The sequence below is a fragment of the Sorex fumeus genome, unplaced genomic scaffold (assembly GCF_029834395.1).
Source record: "Sorex fumeus unplaced genomic scaffold, SorFum_2.1 ptg000003l, whole genome shotgun sequence".
Taxonomy (NCBI): Eukaryota; Metazoa; Chordata; class Mammalia; order Eulipotyphla; family Soricidae; genus Sorex; species Sorex fumeus.
In genome coordinates this window covers 28,083,698-28,104,533 of record NW_026606060.1, presented here as the reverse complement: position 1 = coordinate 28,104,533, position 20,836 = coordinate 28,083,698, and the positions used below count along the sequence as shown (strand labels likewise).

Here is a 20,836-nt window from a genome sequence, read left to right as displayed (position 1 = left end):
ATTATGTAATTTCACTATGATTCTAATGATTTAGAAGTGAATGGAAAATAATTAACTGGATTTCAATAAGATGCAAGAGAGAAAAATCAGAAATCCTATGTAATATAATTCCTCATACCTTCCAAATGTGAACAAAAACTTAAAAGGCACAAGAATATTTTCCAGCATTCAATATAATTTTTAAATGATGTGTATTATGATAGTAGCTAAAAATGTGCTCTAGTGAACTGTTAGAAAGCCTCCATAAAAGAAGAGAGTCAGTTTTCTACACCATCCCCTTAAATGATATTTACATACCATAAATATGAATTCTAAATCATTAAATCGGAAATGCATCAAAATATATCTTGGCAGCATTAGTTGGAATGTCGATATGTAGCTATTTAGATGTCCAGGGGAGGAAGTGGATAGGGTAAGAAATCAAGAAATATTCACAAATTCCTTCCATATAAGATCCATGAGATGTCTGCTATGAGATGACATTTAAATATTCCCCACGTAACACAAGTTAAAAGGTGATCATCTAATGAAAAATACATAAATGTGATGATAATATGTCTAATAAAAACTTTCCATTGATGGGCTCTGAAATATTGCCATTTTTTGTGTAAATGCTTATGAATTTAAACAAATTCAGAGCTTTATTGGTTTAAATTACACATGTTTCTAGTTATGGTTTTCAGTATTTAAATTTGTTTAAATCAAGCACCCTTACACATTTCTATTTTTCTTGGAGGAAGATTGTCTCTGCAGTGGGAGAAAGACCGCTTTCTAATTTCTTCTGACACCAAAATGAACTAGAAAATCATCAGATTCCACGTCTTCATTAATATTCACATCAGCAGTCAGGAAAATATTCAGCAATTTTACAACTATTCAAATCCAGTCGTCATTTAATACTGGATGGAATGAAAATTGCATGGCATCTTTGTTGAATACACACTCTGTGGAAATATATACAATCCTGAAGTAATCATGTCTAAAATAGCAAATAAAATTGCTTGCTTGGAAAACAAACAATGATACTTTGGTCCAAATAACCTTCAGTGGCCAGAGTGACACCACATTGGGTGAGACACTTGCTTTACATGCAAATAACATGGCTTTGATCCCTGCACCCCATATGTTCCCCAAGCCCTACCAGGAGTGATCCCTGAGCACAGAGCCAGGAGTAATCCCAGGGCAGCACTGATAGGTGTGGTCCAGAAAACCAACAAATAAACATAACTCCCTCCCCACCCCAATCTCCCCAAAAACTGAACAACTTTTGAATCAGCAGACTGTATGTCAATACCAATATTGGCTTTAAATGTAATATTTTAACACAAAGTTCAAAATATACTAGTATATTTAACACACTGAAAATTAAACTACAAGAGAAAGGATGAACTCAGAAAACCCAATTTATTCCCCAAAAATGTCTTTGCATAAAAGGCTTTGTCCTAATAGTGAGACAGAATTTGGCATCTATTAATTTTGGCTTGCAACACCTGAAATAGCAGATTTCAGACCCAATTTTCTTAAGAGCAATTTGAACTTCCATTAGTTTCTCAAGTGTCTAGTTGGGCACCGGCTATCAAAGACTAATCAACTGCTAAAATAGAATTATTATTTAAAGTTATAGAAGGACTTCAAGTTTTTTAGGATCTGTAAAGATAATCTCCCCTTACAGTTATAATAACTATCCAAGTACTTTACTTCTTATGATGATAATAAGCAAGAACATAGTTTACTAAAATTTGAACAGTAATCTTAATAGAATTTATACTTGATTTGTACTGTAAGTATGACAATATGATCTGCCAAATCCTGGAGAAACTGGAAAGCAGAGACATTTTCACATATAAAAACACTAGTATAATTTTATATTCTGAAAATGAGATTTTCAATAGGTGAAGGACTTTTGTTCTTGTTACTGTGTTTTGGCATATCGAATACTTCACGGGTAGCTTGCCAGGCTTTGCCGTGCGGGCGAGATACTCTCAGTAGCTTGCTGGGCTCTCCGAGAGGGGCAGAGGAATCGAACCTGGGTCAGCCAGGTTGGCCGGGTGCAAGGCAAGCGCCCTACCGCTGTGCTATCACTCTAGCACAGTGGTAGGGCGCTTGCCTTGCATGCAGCCAATGTGGCCGACTCGATTTCGATTTCTTTGCCCCTCTCAGAGAGCCCCACAAGCTACTGGGAGCATCTCGCCCGCATGGCATAGCCTGGCAAGCTACCCATGTCGTACTCGATATGCCAAACACGTCTCATGATGGAGAGACGTTACTGGGCCCGTTCGAGCAAATTGATGAACAACGGGAGGACCATGACCGTGACCGTGAAGGACTTTAAGTCCCAATTTAAAAATAAAAGTGAGGGGCTGGAATGTTATATAGTGAGTAGGGAGCATGTCTTGCATGGGGCCAATCCAAGTTTAACCTCTGTCATCTCGTAAGGTGCCCTGAGTCCAGTTATGATGACCCCAGAATGCAGAGTAAGCCCTGAGCAGTACAGTGTGTGATCCAAAAACTCAAAAACAAACAAATAAGAAAGTGAAATTCAACATTCACTATTTAGAATCCAAGGGGAGCATTTCAACATAATATCCAATTTGGGGCTTAAAGCATGCCCTTTATGTCCTCAATACAAAAGTTTTATGTGTATATTAAGTATCAATTTGTTAAGTAACTTTTCTAGGAATTGGGAAACAGACAGAAAAATAGGTTAATTTAAAACTCTTAAATACATTCTAATTAAGAGAAGACAAGCCTGTTATAAACTGAGATTTGATTTCCTTTTTTAGACGTAATAGTCAACCATCTCTTTCAAGGAAACACCTGAGAAATTTCAAAGGCTGAGAGGAGTTAATGATTGTTAAGCACTCTAAGACCCATGACAAGATTTCTAATAGATACTGACACATTTTTCAAATTTTCCCTTTTAACTTTTTTTTTCTTTTTTGGGGTTACACCCGGTGATGTTCAGAGGTTACTTCTGGCTCTGCACTCAGGAATTACTCCTGGCGGTGCTCGGGGGACCATATGGGATGCCGGGGATGGAAACCAGGTCAGTTGTGTGCAAGGCAAATTCCCTACCCGCCGTGCTATTCCTTCGGCCCCTCCCTTTTAACTTTCTATTGACTCCCTCATCTCCTATTACACATACTGAGAAGGAAGTCAGTAGAAACATATTAAAACACATATATTTGATCAGGTTGATATTTTTCCCTTGCATCTAAAAGATAAAAGAAGAAACTAAACATTTCAAGTGCTCATAAGAGCTATGCATAGGTAATCTCCACATTCTGACTGGAGTCTGAGAGAAATGCAGGTGAATATTGGCAGTAATCTTTGACAAGCAAGAAATTAAAAGTTCAGACAACCAGAACCACTCTTTGCCAAAACACCAAAGTATATAAAGCATAAATTTCAATTTCAGGTTATCAGTTTATTGCCTTCTTTTTTTACTAACCCTGAATTTTGTGATAACCATCACTGATTCTAAAACTCTTTTGCAAATATTTCTTTTTACTAAAAAAAGAATCAATTGTCTCTCTGTCTAAAAAAAGCAAACATGACAGAAAATTTTGTCGAAAGATAAATATACTGTAAAACGGTGACTACCTTCAGGCAAAGGAAAGAGAAACCTTTGTTTCCACATTGTCTGATCACACTTACCATCTAATTAAAATATATGGAATATTTTCTTTCATTTAAGCTGCAGTTTGCTCCACTTGACTTAAAAGCTATTCTGGGATGGCAAGAGAGTGACTACAGAAGTCAGGGTGCTTGTCCTGCACGCTGCCAACACCGGTTCAGTCCTGACACCAGTAGGAGTGATGCATGAGCAGACAGGAGCAAGTCCTGAGCACAGTCAGGGCGAATTTTAGTTTATTTTTAAACATACAAAGGGGCTAAAGAGATAGTGAAGGAGGTAAGGTACTCGCCTTGCCTGCTGTCAACTTCTGTTCAAATCCCAGCACATCATAGGTCCCCTGAGTCCCCCCAAGAGTGAACCTTGAGTGAAGAACCAAGAGTAAGCAAAACTGAGTGTGGTCTAAATAACGAAAATAAATTAAATGAAAACAATAAATAAAAATTATTTTGGGTCTGCTTCTGAAAATGATGGAGCAAATATACCACATGTTTGGGTGGAGAGATAGGCCAAAGGGCCCTCCCGTTGATCATCGATTTGCTCGAGCGGACCCAGTAACGTCTCCATTGGAGACTTTGTTGTTACTGTGTTTGGCATATCGAATACGTCACAGGGAGCTTGCCAGGCCCTGCCGTGCAGGCAAGATACTCTCGGTAGCTTGCCGGGCTCTCCGAGAGGGGCGGAGTAATTGAACTCGGGTCGACCATGTTGGCTGCGTGCAAGGCAAACGCCCTACCGCTGTGCTATCGCTCCAGCCCTTAGACTAAAGGGATGGAATGAATTTCTGGCATCCACAGGTCGGGGGTTCAATCTCTGGTACTACAAGAGGCAATGCAAGGCCTCTCAGTCCCTGGAGATAAAGGGATTCTCAGTCCCCAGTTTTCCCAATATCACCAAGGAGGCCCCAAACAAACACAAGTGCATTCCATTTATACTAATTATGATTTTAGAGTAATAATTGGACTAGAGCGATAGCACAGTGGGTAAGGCATTTGCCTTGCACATGGCCGACCCGGGTTCGATTCCTCTGTCCCTCTTGGATAGTTCAGCAAGCCACCGAGACTATCCCGCCTGCAGAGCAGAGCCTGGAAAGCTGCCTGTTGTAAATTTGATATTCCAAAAACAGTAACAAGTCTCACCATGGAGATGTTACTGGTGCCCACTCAAGCAAATCGATGAACAACGGGAGGACAGTACTACAGTACTACAGTGCAATTCTAATAATAGTATCAGAAATATCTTGGTAGAGCTTGCAGCATTTGAGAAACAACTTGATGTCTATGCCCGTTAATTTAAAGGTCTTGGTGTTTTGTTGTTAAAATTTAGTTTACTTTTTCCCCTCATCTACCACCCGACCTGTATGCCTAACCATAGATGTTCCAATGAGCACAGACATAAAAAGTCCCAAGATATGTCTGCTGAGTCCGAGATCCAAGAAAGGAGCAGAGAAGCTGAAAAGAGAACTCTATCCGCCAGGTAAAACACATAGAGAGGCTGTATGAAGGCTACTGGGACAGTTCAGCCACAGACAACAGCAGACTTAGAACATGAGGATACAGGTATGATGCCACATACCTTCTGCACACATCACCCAGCCCTCCAGTTTTGGATGGCAGCACTGCCACAAAATCCACGTTCTCCAGTCCACAGCCCAGTGTGTGTGAGAACCGCATCTTGTGTCATCAGAGAGCACCAGAAGTTAAAAATATGTCAGCCCCATGGCCAGAAGTGTGACCCCTGGTGAGTGTATGTGAGAGCACTAAGATTGTATGATCCTTGGCAAGCACAGTGGCAGAGTGAGCGAGCACCATAGTGAGATGTGGAACATTCAGCACACACCATAACCAAGAAAGCACATATGTGATCCCTCCCGTCCCCAAGCATTACAAAAACCAGTGATAACAAAGGGAAGAGTAAATTTATAAACACACAGGACCCAAGATAAGAGAGTGGGGATGATGCTTGCCTTGCACTCTGCCACTCCCTGCGATGATCTCTGGTGACCTATATAGCCGTGCCCCCCCCCCCCCGAGTACTTCCAGGAGACATTCCTGAGTGCCAGAAATAATCCAGGAGCACCGCCATGTAATGCCCAAAAAATAAACAGAAAATGATATACATACAGCAGACCCCCCTCTTCCTGGCTGAACTGTAGTCATCTTGTTGATAACCCACACACTACAACCTTAGCTACAATGCTTGCAAAATAACTACCCACCTTCTTTCTCAACTATTGCTATGCAGAAAATCTCACAGGATCTCTGAATACCTGACATCCTTGCTCTGCCATGAGATTCAAAAACATTTGGAGTAAGCAGCAACCCAGACCGTACCAGCAGTCACCCAGTCACTGGAAAGAAATCACTGTTGACTTGCTTGGTCGTATACCAAGATAATGCAAGCAAAGTCACAGAACCCCTTTCTCCCCAGAGATGACATTCAAGTAGACCTTGTAACACTAACGCCTAGTAACAGTGCAGGGCATAGAATATATACATCTGGTTGTCCCATTTTCCTTAAAAATGCAGACCCATGTAAATTGTCCATATCCATGTAATTAAGTCTTGGATATCTTTCCCTGCTAGTCAATCTATCTACAGAACCAGTCCAGAAGAACCCCATGGTTGTGGTGAATATGTGGGGGGAGGTGTGGGGGAAGGGCAGTTTTCCTGTTTCACTACAAAGTGGATTCCTTGAAATCAAAAGTAAAGAAAGGATTTTACAGAGGAAAGTGTTGGAGAAAGGAATCAATTAAATCTGCGGATGAAATGCTGAGCCTGCTTCAATGTTGGATATTCAAGAATCCTAAGAAAACAGAATGAGTATATCAGACTTTGTAAACACCTAACTGGTATAGGATTGGCCTTTGGAACAATTACAAGATCCATCAGACTAAAACTGCAAAGGTTATGAAAATTAAGATGGCAATGGAACCAGTGCACAGCATCTGGTAAGATATAGGGTCTGATTTTTTTTTTTGTCTTTGATGTTTTGGGTCACACCAGGTGATGCTCAGGAGTTATTCCTGGCTCTGTACTCAGGAATTTCTCCTGGCAGTGCTTGGGAGATCATATGGGATTACAGGAATTGAACTGGGTTGACCAAGTGCAAGGCAAACACCCAAATTTCTGTACTATTGCTTCAACCCCATGGGATCTGATCTTAACTAGACTTGACTACCTGCTAAAATAAACAATGACAAGACTACAAATTCAGATGACTTTAACAGCATCCAAAAACATATTATCTGATATTTATAATACTCACAGGATAAAATTAAAAATCATTTGATGAGAGAATGAAGAAAAACTAAACACCTCTTAAGGAAAACTAAACCAATAAAAACAATTCTCAACTAAAATAAATAAAATAAATAAAATTTATGGGCTGGAGCGATAGCACAGCGGTAGGGCATTTGCCTTGCACATAGCCAACATGGCCGACCCGAGTTCGATTCCTCCACCCCTCTCGGAGAGCCTGGCAAGCTACCGAGATTATCTCGCCCACACGGCAGAGCCTGGCAAGCTACCTGTGACGTATTCGATATGCCAAACACAGTAACAACAAAGTCTCCAATGGAGACGTTACTGGGTCCGCTCGAGCAAATCGATGAACAACGGGAGGACAGTGACAGTAACAGATTTCAACTAAAATAAAATAAACAAATAAAAACAATGTTCAACTAAAACAGGCAGCTAGATAGGAAGGGCCCCCATGACAATGAATCCCTGGGAAGTAATCAAACCAGTAGCCCCAAGGTTGCAGAGAGCACAATTTTTGAGCAGAGGAATTAAGTCCTAATAAATCCATCACCTGCAGATCTTCAGCTGCTGGAAGACCTCCAGGACCAGCCACCACCATGCTGAGACCACTTGCCGCACACATGAAGGTACTGGCAGAGGGACAAAGCCACGCGGGTTCCGGGGCCAATAATGACATCTTATTATGACATCTTATTATCTCATTCCTACTTTGGACAAACTGGCAGGCTACATTCGGTATGTAGCCTGCCCACATGGCAGAGTCTGGCAAACTCCCCGTGGCATACCCAATATGCCAAATACCAGTAACAATGATGGATCTCATTCTCCTAAAGAGCCTTGAATATAATCTCAGGGTTAGGATGAAAGAGACATTACTGGGGCCTGCTCGAGGCAATCGACGAATAACAGGATGATTTGTGATTGTGTGATAAATCCGTCACCAGGCTCCAGCAGCTGACCCTGAGGAGTCTGACACCTCTCTACAGAAAGGACAGACTTCAGCAGAGACAAGGCCTGCAGACGAGTTCTTGAAGGAGAAGGACCTGAAGGAAATTCTCCGAAAGCTTCAAACTCCTTCCTTCAATGACAATACTTCATCACCTTCACACCTCAGAAGACTCCAGGCCAATGGAACCACCCTAGCAATGGACTCACTAGGTACAAAGTCCTCCATGGATCAGATTTTACATGGGAGAAACCCTATAAAATTCATCTTAATAAAAGGAAGCAGGTATGCACACATGCTGCCTGAACCCATGTGTTGCTTGCGTCCTCATATCCTGGCCAAACGCATGTGGTGCCCGCATTTCTTGAGATATGTACTTTTATATCTAATGCTGAAATGTATATTGGGGCTCTTTCCACCTTTGTAGATGCCCATGTTTTCTCTCCCTCTCTGTCTCTCTCTGCCTCTGTTTCTGTCTCTCTCTCTCCCCCCTTTCCTCTCTCCTCACTCTCTTCTCTCTCTCTCCTCTCTCTCTGTATCTCTCTGTCTCTCTTTGTATCCTTCCTACCTCCCTCCATTTCCTTACTCAAAAAACTTCCAATTAAAATCTGTTTCTATATTACCGCTCATCTCCTCCTGAAATTCATATCTGTGAGAAATACAAGGGCCCAAAAGGCGTGGGTAATGCCTAGGACTGACTAACCTTTTTCCTGAAAGGAACAATTCCTTGTTCCAGGCTAAGTCCACAGCTCACCAAGAAATCAAGTGGTGGGGATTTTAACAAGTGGATATCAGGTGCGACCTGACAGCTAGCTAGTGGGGTTGGCAGGGTTTGAGGTCCTTGCCATGCCAGGGATCTTCCCACTCTATCATCCTAGCCATCCCAGCTGGTCCCAGGGTGGCAGAGGTGGATAAGGAGAAAATTCCTGTCTCTCTCTTCTTCGCTTCACATAAGTCACCCAGGGACCACCAGCATCAAAACCCCAAGATGACCCAAATAGTAGACTTTTCAAATATTTTGAAGTAATATTTGTAAATGTGGAGGAATGAAACTTCAGTGGATTCCTCATTGCTACTGTTAAAAAGAAAATATCCCCAAGCATCTTTGTATGTTCAAACATTCAAACTGTGAGAATTAGACATGCCTGTTGATCAGAACAGTTTCAAATTTACCTAGGAGATGCAAATGTACTGGAGGCCTAGGCTGGAGGCACAGGAAAAAGTTGGAGACTGGCTTGCAATCTTTCCAGATATTTTTATGTAGTATCTGAACTTGGGCCCATTTCTAGGTTGTAAGTACTGAGGTAATCAGGGCTTCTTCCTCCCTGAAGAATTTTATTTACACTAAAAAATGTTGGAGTTTGCATTTAAACCAATAGCTACACAAGAGAGCCTTTCACAAGGTATAAAAGAAAACTTCCTCCTTAGAAATAGAGAACATTGCTATGTATTTCTCAATGATAGAATGCCTTGCTAATTCTATAGAAAACTTCTGGTAAACGCTTGTGAATAATAATACCTAGACAAATGTCACACCTATTATAAAGATGCCTAACCTTGACACAGAGTTTCCTACACATACACTTAGGATGAGACCAGAAAATAGGTCAAGCAGCATGAACATACATTGATGGCAATAGAAATGTATAGATACTTCAGCAAAGCAACAGAAGCTATAAAACAAACCAGCCGAGAAATAAAAACCTTAAAATTTGGGGTTATGGTGCCGCCAGCAGGTCACCCTGTACCTGTGCGGTGAGTGTATCAGCAGCCTGACTGTGCCTTTAGACTTCCTAATACCCCATAATTGCCACTATGCCTCTGGCTGAACCCCAAGAATTTGGGACCAAGTTTTCCTAGAAATTAAATGGTCAAAAGTTAAGGATAGGGGAGCCACCTCCACAAACCAACCCCAGTTCATCTATACAAGGTCATTTGTCAGCCTTGCTTTAGAGATGTATAAATAAATGTCAAAAGAGACCAAAGCCAGAGTTAATCTCAGACTCATGAAACACTTAACAGAGCAAGGTAGATCAGAATGGGGCAGGTCAATCCAAGCAGAGCCCCCAGCAGCCACTTGCTTCCACAACCCAAAATCACTGCCATATCCTCAATCGGACTTCACAATCTCCAGGTGGACCTTACAAAGATATAATTTCTGAAAATTTGGGTATGCAGGTTTTGTGACTGAAATCTTCAAACTTTCATGGGGTTGGCATGTGCTACCACCCCCAAATTCCCTGTACTTTCTTAACCCTCACAGTCACGTTCAAACCCAAAAACTTGCAAACAGTTAAAGCTGCTCCATCCTTACCTTCTCCATAAAAACGCTGAACACCCTGAACAAACATGATGACCTCTTTGTACCTGTATTGCAAATCATAATGAAAAAAAGGATAGGCAGAAAGAAAAACTGCCTGTCATAGAGGCAGGTTGTGGGGGGTTATTATTGAGGGATGGTGGGAGGGAAACAGGGGACATTGGTGGTGGGAAATGTACACTAGTGGAGAGATGGTTGTTGGGTCATTGCATGACTGAAATTCAATCATAAACAGCTTTGTAATGGTCCATTTTATTGACATTCAATATTTTTTTAAAAAAACTTAAAAACTGAGAAAAGATAATGATGGGAGAATGAAAAAAGAAAAAAGAGAGAAGGTAATAAATAGGTAGACATAAGTATATCTGTAATTATGAATGTAAGAGACCTTAAAACACTAGCAAAAAATTATCAGACTATAATTTTGAAAAACTCATTTACATAGAAGTCAACTGGAAATAATATGATGATCCAAGTAGATTAAAAATAATAGATCAGACAAACATTTATGAATTAAACATTGTTTAGAATAATAAAATGGCTTTCTGATTACTACACAAATTAAACTTTAGAACAAGATGCATTTGTAAAATTAAAATAAAATTGCTCATACAAATAATAATACATTGCTGCAAAGTGAGTTTTATCTCTGAAATGCAAAGATGATGAATTGAAATGCAGGTTAGGTAATCATATGAATACCTGAAAAAGAAATCCTATCAATAAAGGTGGGATTCTGTGCCAGGCTATGGGACGGGTGAGAACCCTTCCCACCCCAAGGGACTCAGCCCCGGCAGCCGGCCTCCACTGCCCAACCACTGCCACGCTCCAGACCGCTTTCCAGACAATTAGGCCGAGACTTACACAAGAACGAAGTCCCACAGAACCAAGATAATGCAGAACTTTGTGACGTTGGATTTTGGACTCAACAGAACCTGGAACAAAGATCCTCTACCTGCTTCTCCCAGTCTCTGGTTACTCAGGGGTCACACCCATAAGCCACACCCTGCCAGCACCAAATAATCTCCTCATTGGCCACCCTCCAGAACTCAGGATACTCCTCCCAGATGGGAGTATATAGGAGGATCCCAGAACCATGCCACTGGATTCCGCACCAGACTGTGGGGCGGGTCAGAGCCCTCCCCACCCCAAGGGACCCAGCCCCGGCAGCAGCTAACCTCCACTGCCCAACCACTGCCACGCTCCAGGCTGCTTTCTGGACACATTATAAGACATTTCCTACCCATTTATGCCTCTTGGAGAGCCCAGCAAGCTACGGAGTATCCTGCCCACACAGGCAGAGCCTGGCAAGCTGCCAGTGGCATATTAGATATGCTAAATACAGTAACGACAATAGGTCTCCTTCCTCTGACCCTAAAAGAGCCTCCAATCATTGGGGAAAGATGAGTAAGAAGACTGCTAAAATCTCAGGGCTGGGAGGAATAGAGATGTTACTGGCGCCAGCTTGAGTAATTTGACAACTAACAGGATGACAGTGATACATGAAGGTGATCAATAAAGGTAGGAAAAAAATCAACAAACATAGGGAAAATTTCAATATCCACTCAAGATCAAAGAAAAACCTCAACAATTTAGAATAGGAGAAAACAGTCTCATTTGACAAAGGTCATATACAGAAACACCTACAGGTAGTATCAGTCTTAATGCAAAATACTGAATTTTTTTGAAAGTTGATGGTAGGAACAAGACTTAGTACAATAGTGTAGTTCTAGCTAATTTAGAGACAAGAAAAGAAAGAAAAGAAAATCAAACTGGAAATAAAAGAACATAACTATTTCTATTCACAGTCTACAAAACAAAACACCTCCTATACAGAATTGATTGATGAATTCAACAAAATCCCAGAATCTGTATCAATTCATAAAAGTTAACAGTACCTCTAGGCACCATTTCCATAAAATAAAACTTAGATATTAACATTAAAAACACTTATCTATAATAAGAAATAAGGCTTAGATGTAACAAAATATGTTTAGTATCCATATACTAAAAATATAAAATTCCAGTAAACACATTTTAAAAATCTTAATAAATGGATGTAATGTTACACCCACCAACTGCCCCCAGCACCGTGTAATCCCATCAATGGCCAAGATGCAGAGACTATAAAACCAAGCTTCCGAAAGCTTATTGAATTATTCTCACTCTCGGAGAACCCGGCAGGCTACCAAGAGTATTCTGCCATCACAGCAGTCTGTCACGCTCCCCATGGTGTATTCAATATGCCAAAACCCAGTAACAATGATGGGTCTCATTCCCCTGACCCTGAAAGAACCTCCAATGTGGCACTTGCTAAATTCTCAGGGCTAGGATGAATGGAGATGTTACTGGTGCCTGCTCAAGGAAATCAATGAACAACAGGATGACAGTGATACAGTGATAATAAATGGAGACATTTACAGAGTTCATCCATTGGAAGTTTTGGCATGGTTCAGGCAGCCATTTTTCTCAAAATGATCTATAGATGTAAAATAATCTCAATCAAGGGGCTGGAGTGTTAGCATAGCAGACAGGGTTATTGCTTTGAAAGTGGTCAACACAGTTTCAATAACTACTACCACATATGGTCTCCTGATCACTAGCAGAAGTAATCTCTGAGCAGAGAGCCAGGAAAACCCCCTAAACACTTCCAGTTGTGGTCTACAAATCCCCTAAAAAAACTCATGTAGGATTTATTATAACTATAGAAAAGCCCAGTCTAAAATATATGTAAGCTAGTAAAGCAAGTAGAGTTTCCAAAACAATTTTGAGATAGATAAAAAATATGGACATTATTCAACTTTAATACATCCTGTAAACTCCAATATAAAGATATTATAGGTGACAAGATAAGTACATAAATCAATTAAGCAGAAAAATATAATATTCAGTCCATGCGTAGAGTCATTTTGTTTTTGACAAGGGAACAAACACAATTCAATGAAGAAAGGGCAGTCATTTAAAAAAAATGTTAGGGACAATTGGCATCCATATTTAAAGGATAACCTCTAACCTATATCTTGCCCTCTACACCAAATAAATTAAAATTTAAAAATAGAAATGTGAGATGATAGAATATTTAAAGCTTTAAAAGCAAATGTAAAAAAAAAAAACAAAAACAAACAAACTACTGGGTGAAAACAAAGAGAAAATATAACCTTGGATTAAGTGACATTTCTTACATAATGACACAAAGATCATTAGACTTCATCAATATGAAAGATACTTTTTCTCTCTTATGAACAGTTAGGATAATAAGCAGGTCAGCCACGGGCTGGAAGAAAACTTTACAAATCATATAGCAGAAATGGAACATGTACTCAAAATACCCAAAGTTCTCTCAAAATTAGCAATAAGAAAGCAATCTTATGTATAAAAATGATAGACTATTTTAATAGTTAAAGTAAGAAGGCATAAGAATTACAAGAAAGAATGTGCAAATATTCCCAAGGTCATTAACCATGGCCAAAAGAGAACAAATAAAAAGAACAATTAGTTAAAATTACACATCTATTAGAATCTTTCACAAAATAAATAAAAACTCTAAGTACTAATGAAGATGGAAAAATAGGAATTTCCAACACTGTTAGTGGGAATCTAAAATAGCACAGCAACTCTGAGAAATAGTTTAGTATATCGTATGAACCTAAAATATACTCTACTCATCAAATAAACAGGAAACTAACTATAGTATTTATCCTAGAGAAGACCTTATTTTGCACAAAAACGTATGCTTGAATGTATACGGTAACATCATTTTTGTTTGTTATGAACAAGAAATAATGCAAGTATATATTAATAGAAATTGATTAGTACATCCATACAGAATACTATATAACATATAAAAATGGTACGGATGTATAATCTAAAAAATATACACACACAACTAGAGGACTTAAGGGGCTTTTTCTCAGATAACCCAATTTCAAAATGTTACAAATTGCATCTTTCCATTTCATTTATATTTCCACTTCCATTCATTGTAGAGATGACAAAGGACATAGGAACAGAAAAACATCAGTTGGTACTAGGGGTTATGGAAAAGAAGGGTCAGAATACAAAGGTGATGATATAAAAAATTCTTTGGGTGTTAAAATATTTTGCCTTTGTTGATGATTCTAAGACTCTATACAAGTATAAAAACTTATAGCATTATATAACAAGAAAGTAAAAAAAGAAAAACACTAAAAACCTCTTTCAGGGACTTTGCACAACCAGCATTTAAAGAAAATTCTCAATTTAACAGAACAATAAGCCACATCTTACACATCCTTTAAAGACAGCAAGCAAACCTGAAGCAAATCATGTGCTATTTGATTGCTAGAAGTTACTAGCAATCAAGTGGTACATTTCAGGAAGAAAACATATTTTTCTACCCCATAAATAAGATGTAGGAAGGCACTTAAAATTAGTACTATTGAGACTTGTATAGGAGGGAGAAGTGTGGAGATATGAAATGCAGATAAAAAAAATGAAGAGAGCATATTGTAGCAACAACTTCCCCTTTAAATGAAGGGTGTAATAATTTTCCAGCTAGACTCATCAATACCTCTTCAATGGCTCCAGCAGAAATCCTATGACCAGCTACATTTATCACATCGTCAACTCGAGACATAACATACAAATAACCTTCTTCATCCATGTAACCAGCATCCATTGTGTCATAATATCCCTGGAAATAAAAAGTGATGTTTAGTTAACAGGTAATGTTGCTAATATAATAATTTATAAACTTGTTATATATAAGTGTGATAGAATGGGTTTACTATATGTCTTTGATGTTTCAGAGTAAAGAATAAATTGTTTGGATTTTTTGTTGTTTCTGTTAGTTTTTTTTTTAATTGGGGCCACACCAGCAATATTCTAGTCTTATTCCTAGATCTGTCTTTCCTGATGGGAGTCTAGGGATCATAAGTGAAGCTGGGGTAGAACTGAGGAGAGTACCTGGCTTTCTGCATTATCTTTTTTGTTTCTAGTGTGTTCTTCTAATACTAGAAGAACATTATTCAGGTATATGATGAACTGAGAATTATAAAGTTTGTAAATATGACTGTTTTTTCAATATTTCCAATATGCTTTGGTATTGTGAAGTAATTCTTTAAAAGATGTCTTCTTTTGTTATAATTATTTTCAAAAGCTTGTATTTGTTCTAAGCTTCAATAAAGTACAATAGTAAATAATGACATTTGATTTATAATCAATTCAAAGTAACAGCACATCTTTACTAGTACAGTATTTACCAGAGGACAGAAATCAAGAATTATAAGAAAGTAGTAAACTTTACTTCCCCTAATACCTCTAAAGTTATTTTGATAAGTATGTTTATTAACATGGCGTCTAGGTAAAAAAAAATTCAAATGAGCTATTATTTGTATTCTTAACTATTTTAAGACTCAATATGCCCATCTGTTACATGGGTTAATAACTATCCATTATCAGATCTGTGTGAAGAATAAATTAAATGTTGTGTTTAATGATGGAAGACCCTCATGTAACACAAGTGTTCAATAACTGGTCTTCTCTACTGTGATTAATACTGCAACTACCATTCAACAGATAAACAAGAGTTAAGAATATGGACTCTGGAATCAAATATGTGATTTCTAAAGTTAGCTTCACCGCATATCATCTACAGAAAAAAATTCTCATCTTTTATGTGCTGTTCTTAAGTCCTTATTTGAGAGAACAGGGTTACAAAATAAAATATAAAGTCACAGCACATTGATTAATCATTACATGGGATTTTGAAGGAGCTTTCAAGTGTCAAAGGCGATCATGTTAAAAATCACATGGACATACTATTTGCCATCGTCACAACATAAGTAATCACATCAGTACTTTGATGGTTTAACTGTGGCCCATCAAGCAGACAGATGGAGTTGACTGGAGTCAACTACACTGACAAATCTTTCCTGCCACAGTCCCTCTCAAAAAAGTTTAATCTTGGCTCTTGGGGTCATTTTACTCTGAGCTCTACTTGTAAAGGGAGATATTTTAAGTTCCGTTCCATGCATTTGTCTAGTTGATTAGGTTGGCTGCCTTTCATTCACAACTAACAGATAGAATTATGTCATTCTATCTGTTATTTATTAAACTACTATGACCCTAGTTTTGAAATGAAATTCTGAGCATTTATCTAATCCAGTGCATAAAGAGGTCTGGGTACTTTTCATCAAGGCTGACAAGAAGGACAGCAAAAAATGATGGTAGGACCATGATATCTCTTACTAATAACACGTTTTTATAACCATATATCTGCCAGTGGTAATATGTAAATGACAAAAAAGGAATATCCTTTTTTATCCAGGCAGTAAGAGTAACTTGTAGAATTTTGAAATCACCATCTTAATTTTTCTGTATTGTTTAACTTTTGTCCTTGGGGAACATTTATTCAAAACTTTTGAAAATAGCACTATAGCACTGTCCTCCCATTGTTCATCATTGTTTGAGCGGGCTCAGTAACGTCTCCATTGTGAGACTTATTTCTACTGTGTTTGGCATATTGAATACTTCACAGGTAGCTTGCCAGGCTTTGCAGTGTGGGCGAGATACTCTCGGTAGCTTGCCAGGCTCTCCGAGAGGGGTGGAGGAATCAAACTTGGGTAGACCAGGCCGGGCGCATGCAAGGCAAGTGCCCTACCCGCTGTGCTATTGCTAGTAAGAGAAAAATATAATTTCTAAAAAATTAAATGTACTTTGTTCAAATAAGGCTAAGGAGTTAATAGAACACTACTTGCTTATGACAATTTCATTTTTCTGTCTTGGCAGTGGAATCCAAAAGACTCCTATATCCAAAATGAATAGAAATCCTCCCATAATTTTTAATTAAAAGGACCTAAGAAGTATTACAAAGAACGAGGTGCTTGACTTGCAATCAGCTGTCCTAGGTTTGACCCCTGGCACCATATGTAGTCTCCCAAGTCCCACCAGGAATGATTTCTGAGCATAAATACAGTAGTAAATCCTAAGAACAGTCTGTTATGACCCCCTAACAAAACAATTATTTTAATTTAGCAAAATTATTCACATGATAAGGACTAATACACTTCCAGAAAGTTGGCAAAAGAAACAGAAACATATATCCAGAGACAAAATAAGCATAGACTGATATATTCTTAGAAAATTGTAAACTGGGTAGTTTTACTACTGAAATCTGAAAACTTTGACAACTTTTTTAAAAGCTGTTTTATGATCTATAACCATACAAGATGTATTGCTCAGTCAAATAGGCAAACAGTATACAGTCACGGTCACGGTCTTTCTGTTGTTCATCGATTTGCTCGAGCGGGCCCAGTAACGTCTCCATTGTGAGACTTGTTACTGTGTTTGGCATATCGAATATGTCACGGGTAGTTTGCCAGGCAAACAGAATATCAAGAAATATCCAAGACGATATTTTAAGTAAACAAAATTCTTACAGGAAATTTTTCAAAGTATAAATGCTTGAATGCTTCCTGATTCTTCCAGAGTCCTGAAAAAGCCCCAGGTGGTAATGGTAACCTTATATTAAAAAGACAAAAAGAAACAGAGCAATTAACAATGAAATGATAAAAAAGACACATTGATTATAACTAAAAATTTGCCAGTGGAATGTATAACTATAATTTCAATCCCACATTTGTTTCCAATCCCTTCATATGCTGAACAGTTCATAGTTAAGTAAAGTAGTTGACTAGAACATAACACAGTCAATTAAGAATGACTATTTTTCTGGAAAATATACAAAAGGAACATATTATTTGAACTTTCAAACATTTCTGGCAATATTAATTGTTTCAATAAGAAGTATAATACCTAAAAAAACTGATTAAAATGTAGCACTGATTTATACTTAATGGGGGTATTCCCAAACAGTGCTCAGGAGTCCCAAGGGTGGGGCTGCCAATGATTTTTGACCAACTGGGCTTCATTGATTGGGGTTTCAATGGTGGAACCTCAGAGTGCTGAGGATTACTGAGGCCACTTCAGCCATTTCCAGGGCTGCACCAGGCAATAATGATCAAGAGAACATGTAGCACCAAGGATCAACAGCTTCATGGTGTCAGCTTCATGCGAGGGTGGGCCTTGCCCCAGTACTCTCTGAACTCTGAATAGCTTCTGAAGATAAATACTCATACTTCTCTTATTTATAAATATTGAAAATTATAAATATTTTCTTTCCCCCAGTGCCAAGGTACCAAATGCTTGCTTGTTTGAGCAGGCCCAGTAACATCTCCATTGTGAGACTTTCTTGTTACTGTATTTGGCATATTGAATACTCTCGGTAGCTTGCCAGGCTCTCCTGAGAGGGGCGGAGGAATCGAACCTGGCTCGGCCAGGCTGACCCTGCGCAAGACAAACGCCCTACCGCTGTACTATCACTCCAGCCCAAATGCTATCCTTGATAAATCTTGTATAAAAGAATATTAGTAAGTGACCCACAAGCAATCTTATCATCACAAGCAATGCACTTCCTGCTCAGGAATGGCCTCTTCTTTTATGTTTTTCCTTTTATTATCTTTTAAACCTATGAGATTTATCACTCTTATGAATAGTTAAGAGAATATAACTTGGTATATATCTCTTGTTTTGACTAATTTTGTCATGTTCCTTCTTTAGTCCATAGTACCTAACAGGCAATAACACATGGTGAGACCAAATGTTTTTCTATTTTTAACTTACTATACAAAAAAATTAATTCTTGGGGCTGCCAAGATAGCACACCATTCAGCCACTTGCCTCACACATTGCAAGTAGCTGATACCAGTTTGATCTCTGATGATGCATGTTACCTGAGAACCACTAGAGTCCTCTTTGAGCATAGAGCCTGGAGTAAGCCCTGAGTACTGCCAATTATGGCCCAAGACCAATATCAAAAATAAAGGAAAGGGAAGGGAAGAGATGGAAGAGAAGGGATGGAAGCAAAAGCTAAGGCAAGAAAAGGAGAAAAGGGGAAGGAGAAAAGAAGGGGGGACTGGAGAGGGGGAAGGGAAGGGGAAGAGGAAGGGAAGGGAAGTGAAGACTTGCTCTCTAAGCTCCTGTTCTCCCTTGAACATGGGTTTCACTGCTTGTTTCTTTACTGGGCTGGAGCGATAGCACAATGGATAGGGCGTTTACCTTGCATGCGGCCGATCCGGGTTTGATTCCTCCACCCCTCTCGGAGAGCCCGGCAAGCTACTGAGAGTATTCTGCCTGCATGGCAGAGCCTGGCAACCTCTCCATAGCATATTAGATATGCCAAAAACAGTAACAAGTCTCACAATGGAGATGTTCCTGGCGCCCACTCAAGCAAATCGATGAACAACTGAAGGACAGAACTACAGTGCTACAGTTTCTTTAGTAGCTTATTTCCACCATGGAGAAACCCTTTCTCTCTCTACAACAGATATTTCAGGTGTTCCTCTCTTTCCCGCTCCCCCACCCCCCCACTCTTTTTATCTCTCTCTCTCTCTCTCTCTCTCTCTCACACACACACACACACACACACACACACATCTTTCTAAATATGTTTGAATAAAAACTAACTTGCTTCAGGAGAAGAAAGAGAAGACAGGAGGGGACAGAGGAGAAGGGAGAGAAGGAGAGGAGAGAAAAAAATCCTTATATAAGTTCCCTGTGGGAAGTGCCACCTAATAAAAATACCCACTCAAACTCTTTTTTGGATACATGTGGTAAGCAACAGATGTTTTTAGATTATGTAAATTTAGACACTGTCAAATTTAAGAATTTCAAAAACCTACCCTCTTATACTCACACAATAAAATACTAAGTGAAATTATGGTTTGGTGTTGAGACTCTGAAAACTGAAAATGCACAAGAAAATGCTGTTGCAAGGAGAATCAAAAGTCTGTCTACAATTGCACATTTCATTTTTGGCCAATCTCTCAGTAGGTCATTTTGGGGCAATACATTAAGATGGAGTTAAAATGCTATATCTTCATTCCCAAATCTGACATAATCACATAATGCATAGGATTCCGTAATTATGTAATTAAAGAATGCTTGTGTATGTATTTTGTCATCTGTATAAAAGCCTACAGAGAAGTTGCATGTCATTGCTGTTTTTGTTGACATTCATGTCCTTTTAGCTGCCCTATGTCAAATTTTCTAAACCACCATGTATATAACGTCACCTCCTCAGTTTGTTTTAATTATGACTTCTGTAAGCAAGTATAAAAATAATTATCAACACTGAAATAAAATATGAGTATGGCAGACAATAAAAAATCATTCAATCTGACAGCATTTTCAGTGAGTCAAGGATAAAAAGGTAAAGAGGACATTCACGAGAGGTAGAAATCAATATATGCCAGAAGATTAATGATTTATTAATGAGTAAAGTCAACTAGATGTAAAATAAACAACAATAAATCTGACGATATAAATTCTGCCTTCACATTAAATGAAAAATAAATTTTACTTATTTGCAACTGAATGATTTCAGGTGACATGCGGTTCTTTTTAGGTGACTTTTTTTAGGTACATGGGTGTAAGAAAAGAATCATCCTATTGTATCCTAAGAAAAATAAAATATTAACTAAGACTAAAGGGAAACTCAGATTCAGACTGGACCTGGGACAACAGAGAAATTCACATTACGTTTAATACAAAGTAGACAAATTAGAATGTACATGCCAGATCTAATGGAACCAGTCAATGCCAAGTCTATGTGAATAAATTTGGTCATATACATG

At 38.7% G+C, this 20,836-nt stretch overlaps 1 protein-coding gene across 1 annotated transcript in view; it reads right to left on the bottom strand.

The window, feature by feature from the left end:
* Window positions 1–20,836, bottom strand: part of ACSS3 (acyl-CoA synthetase short chain family member 3) — a 208,562-nt gene that overhangs the window by 7,109 nt on the left and 180,617 nt on the right. The window contains exons 12-13 of the mRNA XM_056117936.1: window positions 17,582–17,663; window positions 14,713–14,835 (exon numbers count right to left, since the gene is read on the bottom strand). Coding sequence (XP_055973911.1) covers window positions 14,713–14,835; window positions 17,582–17,663 — 205 coding nt within the window. The remainder of the gene's footprint in view (window positions 1–14,712; window positions 14,836–17,581; window positions 17,664–20,836) is intronic.